Consider the following 6,153-nt stretch of genomic DNA (forward strand, 5'->3'; position numbering starts at 1 on the left):
CTAGTACATATTTTGGCGCCCAACGTGGGGCATTAACCTGAGAGAAAGTCAGAATTGCAATTTCATATTAACAGAAACCTATCCACCATGGTGGTTGGCTTGTCTATATGGGTACTGTATCTTGCTCTCTATATTTTCCCTCACATGGGGAACTACTTGCCTGTTGTATTGCTCCTGTTGAGACCAGGGAATGGTATGAGAATTGCTTTATTGGTTTATTATGCTTATGGCATGATAACCTGTGAGGCAATGAATACCATTCGGAATATATACTCAATTTTGTTTGCTTGTCCTAGTCTGGGCTGCTACATCTGGGACCTTCTCAACAATCGCACCCTGCCCTTGGTGGGAAGAGTGGAGAGTGGTTTCTTCCAGCCTTTCAGGTCAGGCACAGCAGTTTTTAAAAATATTGAGTTCTCTCTGGATGCCAAGGACAGCCTAGTCTTGCTGTTTTGTTTTCTCTGCATGGCCTGCACCATGTACACCATGCTTAGAAACAAAGCACTGTTTGGTGTGGTACAGCGTCTTCTTGAGGAGGAAGAGAAAAGAACCAAGAGCAGAGCAACAGCATCCATGACCACACAGACTGCCACAGAGGAGAAAGGAACCAAGAGCAAAGCCACAGCGTCTGTGTCTACGCAGACTGCCACAGAAGAGAAAGAAACCAAGAGCAAAGCAACAGCATCCGTGTCCACTCAGACTGCCACAGAGGAGAAAGGAACCAAGAGCAAAACAACAGCGTCCATGTCTACGCAGACTACCACAGAGGAGAAAGGAACCAAAAGGGCCATGAGCACCTCCACACAAACAGTCACCGAACCAGAGCAGCCTAAACCGGTAGAAGTTGCCCCCATTCAGAAAAAGAAATCAAAAAGCAAATCAGTCCGCATAGTGACTGATGAGGGTGAGGCAGGACCTTCACACGCAGCGGAGGAGACAGAACCAGAGATTATCACTCGCTCTCTATCCCTAGGTGAGCTGCGTGACCTGCGGAGGGAATTCACCCGCCAGACGAACGAGTCCATCCTAACCTGGCTGCTCCGCATCTGGGACGCTGCAGCAAACGACACCATCCTGGATGGAAGTGAGGCCAGGCAACTGGGATCGCTGTCCCGGGATGTGGTCATTGACCAGGGGATTGAGAGAACCCAAGAAACTCTCAGCCTCTGGAGGCGACTGCTGACAAGTGTAAGAGACAGATACCTCTGCAAAGAAGACCTCCAGGTGCACCAGGGAAAATGGAGCACAATAGAACAGGGTATCCGATGCCTGAGGGAGTTGGCTGTGCTGGAGATCATTTTTGCAGAAGATGAGAGATTTCCTAAGAGCCCAGATGGTGTCCAGTGCACGTCACAGATGTGGCTGAGATTTGCACGGCTTGGACCAGAGATGTACTCCCGTTACCTGGCAACACTGCAATGGAGGGAAGGTGAGGACAGGGTGGGTGTCCTGGCCAATAAACTAAGAATCTACGAGGACACTGTCACTGCCCCGTTTCGCACCCATGTCTCATCTGTGGAAACAAGGCTGGCTGAGCAAGTCCGGAGCTTGATTGAAGAGGGCCATCAGAAACTAAGAAAGGAACTTAAGGAAGAAATTTACCACGTCTCCCCAGAACCAACAAGAGTCTCTGCTATTAGGAGTAGGCATTCCCCAGCCAGGGAGAAAGGATACACTCCACGAGGTAACCTCTGGTTTTTTCTCCAGGAGCATGGAGAAGACATGAGGAAGTGGGATGGAAAACCCACCTCCTCCTTAGCAGCCCGGGTACGTGAACTAAAAAGAGGGACAACTACCACAAGGAGCTCATCTAGAGCCAGCGCCGCTCCGGTCTCTCGTGGCCAGAACATCAGAAGGTATAGAAATGATGATATGAGTGATCCTCTTGAAGGGACATCAAGAGCATATTCACCGGAGGAGAGCAACGTGCACCATGACCAGGATTAGAGGGTCCCTGCCTCTAGCCAGGTAGAGGAGAGGGACAACCGGATCTATTGGACAGTGTGGATCCGATGGCCTGGCACATCTGACCCACAAAGATATACGGCTTTGGTTGATACCGGCGCTCAATGCACTCTAATGCCATCAAGGTATGTGGGAGCGGAACCCATTTCTATTTCTGGGGTGACAGGGGGATCCCAGGAGCTCACGGTACTGGAAGCTGAAGTGAGTTTAACTGGGAATGAGTGGCAGAAACACCCCATCGTGACTGGTCCAGAGGCCCCATGCATCCTCGGCATAGATTACCTCAGGAACGGGTACTTCAAAGACCCAAAAGGTTATCGCTGGGCTTTTGGGATAGCTGCTCTAGAGACAGAAGGCATCAGACAACTGAGTACCTTGCCTGGTCTCTCAGACAACCCTTCTGCTGTGGGACTACTGAGAGTTGAAGAACAACAGGTACCAATTGCCAGAGCAACAGTGCACCGTCGGCAATACCGCACCGACAGAGACTCTGTGGTCCCCATCCATACGATGATTCGTGAGCTGGAGAGCCAAGGGGTGGTCAGCAAGGCTCGTTCACCCTTTAACAGCCCCATATGGCCAGTGCGTAAGTCCAGTGGAGAATGGAGACTGACGGTGGATTACCGTGGACTGAATGAAGTCACGCCACCACTGAGTGCAGCCGTACCAGACATGCTGGAGCTTCAGTATGAGCTGGAATCCAAGGCAGCAAAGTGGTACGCGACCATTGATATTGCAAATGCGTTTTTCTCCATTCCTCTGGCAGCAGAGTGCAGGCCTCAGTTTGCCTTCACCTAGAGGGGTGTGCAGTATACCTGGAACCGATTGCCCCAGGGGTGGAAGCACAGTCCTACTATCTGCCATAGACTGATCCAGACTGTGCTAGAAAAGGGTGAGGCTCCAGAACACCTGCAGTACATTGATGACATCATTGTGTGGGGGAACACGGCAGCAGAAGTATTTGAGAAGGGACAGAAGATCATCCAGATTCTCCTGAAGGCTGGTTTTGCCATCAAGAAGAGCAAAGTCAAGGGACCTGCCCGGGAGATCCAGTTCCTGGGGGTAAAGTGGCAAGATGGACGGCGTCAGATTCCCACTGAAGTCATCAATAAGATCACTGCGATGTCTCCACCGACCAACAAGAAGGAAACACAAGCTTTCCTAGGTGCCATAGGCTTTTGGAGAATGCACATTCCTGAATATAGCCAGATTGTGAGCCCTCTCTACCTGGTTACCCGCAAGAAGAACAATTTCCATTGGGGCCCTGAACAGCAACAAGCTTTCGCCCAGATCAAGCAGGAAATCGCTCATGCGGTAGCCCTTGGTCCAGTCAGAACGGGGCCAGAAGTGAAAAACGTGCTCTACTCTGCAGCCGGGAACAATGGTCTGTCCTGGAGCCTTTGGCAGAAGGTGCCTGGTGAGACTCGGGGTCGACCACTGGGATTCTGGAGCCGAAGCTACAGAGGATCCGAGGCCAACTACACCCCAACAGAGAAGGAAATTTTGGCCGCCTATGAAGGAGTCCAAGCTGCCTCAGAGGTCATTGGTACTGAAGCGCAGCTGCTTCTGGCACCCCGACTGCCGGTGCTGGGGTGGATGTTCAAGGGAAAGATTCCTTCCACGCATCATGCCACCGATGCTACTTGGAGCAAATGGATTGCCCTCATTACACAGCGTGCCCGTATTGGAAACCTGAACCGCCCTGGGATTCTGGAAATTATAACAAACTGGCCTGAAGGTGAGACTTTTGGATTATCTTCTGAAGAAGAGGAGCAAGTGACACGTGCTGAGGAAGCCCCACCATATAATGAGCTACCGGAGAGTGAAAGACGATATGCCCTCTTCACCGATGGTTCCTGCCGAATTGTAAGCACTAACCGGAAATGGAAAGCTGCTGTATGGAGCCCCACACGACGAGTTGCACAAGCTACCGAGGGAGAGGGTGGATCGAGTCAGGTCGCAGAACTTAAAGCTGTCCAGCTGGCTTTAGATATTGCTGAAAGAGAGAAGTGGCCGAGGCTCTATCTCTACACTGACTCCTGGATGGTAGCTAATGCTCTGTGGGGATGGCTGGATCGCTGGAGAAAAGCCAACTGGCAGCGCAGAGGGAAACCCATCTGGGCCGCTGAGATTTGGCAGGACATCGCCGCTCGGGTGGAGAAACTGATCGTGAAAGTTCGACACGTAGATGCTCATGTACCCAAAAGTCGGGCTAATGAAGAGCACCGTAACAATGAGCAGGTAGATCAAGCTGCCAAGGTGAAAATATCACAGGTGGATCTGGACTGGCAGCACAAGGGAGAATTATTTTTAGCTCGTTGGGCCCATGATGCCTCTGGTCATCAGGGACGAGATGCAACGTACCGATGGGCTCGTGAGCGAGGGGTGGACCTTACTATGGACAGCATCTCACAGGTTATCCACAACTGCGAGACCTGCGCTGCAATCAAACAGGCCAAGCAGGTAAAGCCTCTGTGGTACGGTGGAAGATGGTCCAAGTACAGGTATGGGGAAGCCTGGCAAATTGACTACATCACCCTTCCCCAAACCCGCCAAGGCAAGCGCTACGTGTTGACCATAGTGGAAGCAACCACTGGATGGCTGGAGACATACCCTGTGCCTCATGCTACTGCCCGGAACACCATCTTGGGCCTGGAAAAGCAAGTCCTTTGGAGACATGGCACCCCTGAGAGAATCGAGTCAGACAACGGGACGCATTTCAAGAACAGCCTCGTAAGTACTTGGGCCAGAGAACATAGAATTGAATGGATCTATCATATCCCTTATCATGCACCAGCTGCTGAGAAAGTTGAACGATGCAATAGACTACTCAAGACTACCCTAAAAGCACTTGGTGGAAGAACCTTCAAAAATTGAGAAGTGAACTTAGCAAAGGCCACCTGGATGGTTAACACCAGAGGATCCATCAATCGAGCTGGTCCTGCCCAGTCTGAACCCTTGCACACGGTGGATGGAGATAAAGTCCCTGTAGTACACATGAGAGGTATGTTAGGAAAGACTGTTTGGATTAATCCCACCTCAGGCAAGAGCAAACCTATCCGTGGGATTGTCTTCGCTCAAGGACCTGGTTGCACTTGGTAGGTAATGCGGAAAGATGGGGAAACCCGATGTGTGCCACAAGGAGACCTCATTTTAAGTGAGAACTGTGTGTAAGGTTCCATTGTATATATATATATATATGTGTGTGTGTGTGTGTGGAGTTTAAGGAAGGTACTGATTTGGAATTATGTAGATGGTAATAGAATAAGGAGTGGATTATGTCCTGGGTTGCAGTATATTCTATCACCATCCTCATGTACTGTTGAAACCAGGTGAGGCAGTGCTCCCTGCCTCCCCCCCCCGCCCCCGGGCTACCTTCTGTTAATGGGCCCATCAATGCCCTGCCCCATGACTCATAGATAACTTCCCCCTGTATTGTCCCCTGTTAATGGGCCCACCACTGCCTTGCTGCATGACTCAGAGATAACTTCCTCCTGGACTGTTTTCTGTTAATGGCTCATCAAGGCCTTATCTCATGACTCACCATCCCATTGTGAGATGCTCCTCCCCGAGGGAGGAGCCAAGCATTCCATACTGGATATAAGCTGAGAATTCGAACACCACAGCAGCCCTTACCTACGGGACTTCCAGAGAACAAGAGCTACTGCTGGACTTTCAACTGAAGACCAGACCCCCTTTCTTCCAGAAGATCACGCTTCAACAAGACCACCTCATCTAGACGACTACCATCACCCTAACAGGGTTCCAGGCTGTATTCTGACTCTGTCAGTGTTTTTGATATTATTGCATTTATTCTTTTTATCATTTTCCTATTAAATTATAATTCTGACTTGCGATCTCTCACTGGTTTGATTTCAAACTAGTACACCTACTACTTCCTGTAGCCTTAGAGCCTGGATTCTGACAAGGGACTAAATACTGCTGAAGCAGTGCTGCCCTTCTAGCAGGGCCATTAGCCATTCCTGTGATACAAACTGAAAATAAACAGATAGTCAGGGACTATCATTGCCATATTAAACATCGAATACAAACACATTTCCTGAAAATAAGTTGTTGTATTAGGAAAAGATGGCCCGATGTGAGGGAAAACAAAATATAAAACAAGAAGAAAAACTTTCAAATTACAAAGTCTTCCCCCTCTTATAATGGAAAATTTTGGTTTTTTTT

General features: G+C 49.7%; 1 protein-coding gene across 1 annotated transcript; it reads left to right on the forward strand.

Moving 5' to 3' along the window:
• The first annotated feature begins 1,409 nt into the window (after positions 1-1,409).
• Positions 1,410-5,823, forward strand: LOC147654592 (uncharacterized). Its single transcript, XM_086875182.1, has 2 exons — positions 1,410-4,969; positions 5,491-5,823. Exon 1 carries the CDS (start codon positions 3,088-3,090, stop codon positions 4,840-4,842), a length of 1,755 nt encoding a protein of 584 aa, XP_086731308.1. The 5' UTR covers positions 1,410-3,087; the 3' UTR covers positions 4,843-4,969; positions 5,491-5,823.
• Positions 5,824-6,153: the final 330 nt, after the last annotated feature.

This window comes from Cyanistes caeruleus, chromosome 2 (genome assembly GCF_971803275.1).
Source record: "Cyanistes caeruleus chromosome 2, bCyaCae1.hap1.1, whole genome shotgun sequence".
NCBI lineage: Eukaryota > Metazoa > Chordata > Aves > Passeriformes > Paridae > Cyanistes > Cyanistes caeruleus.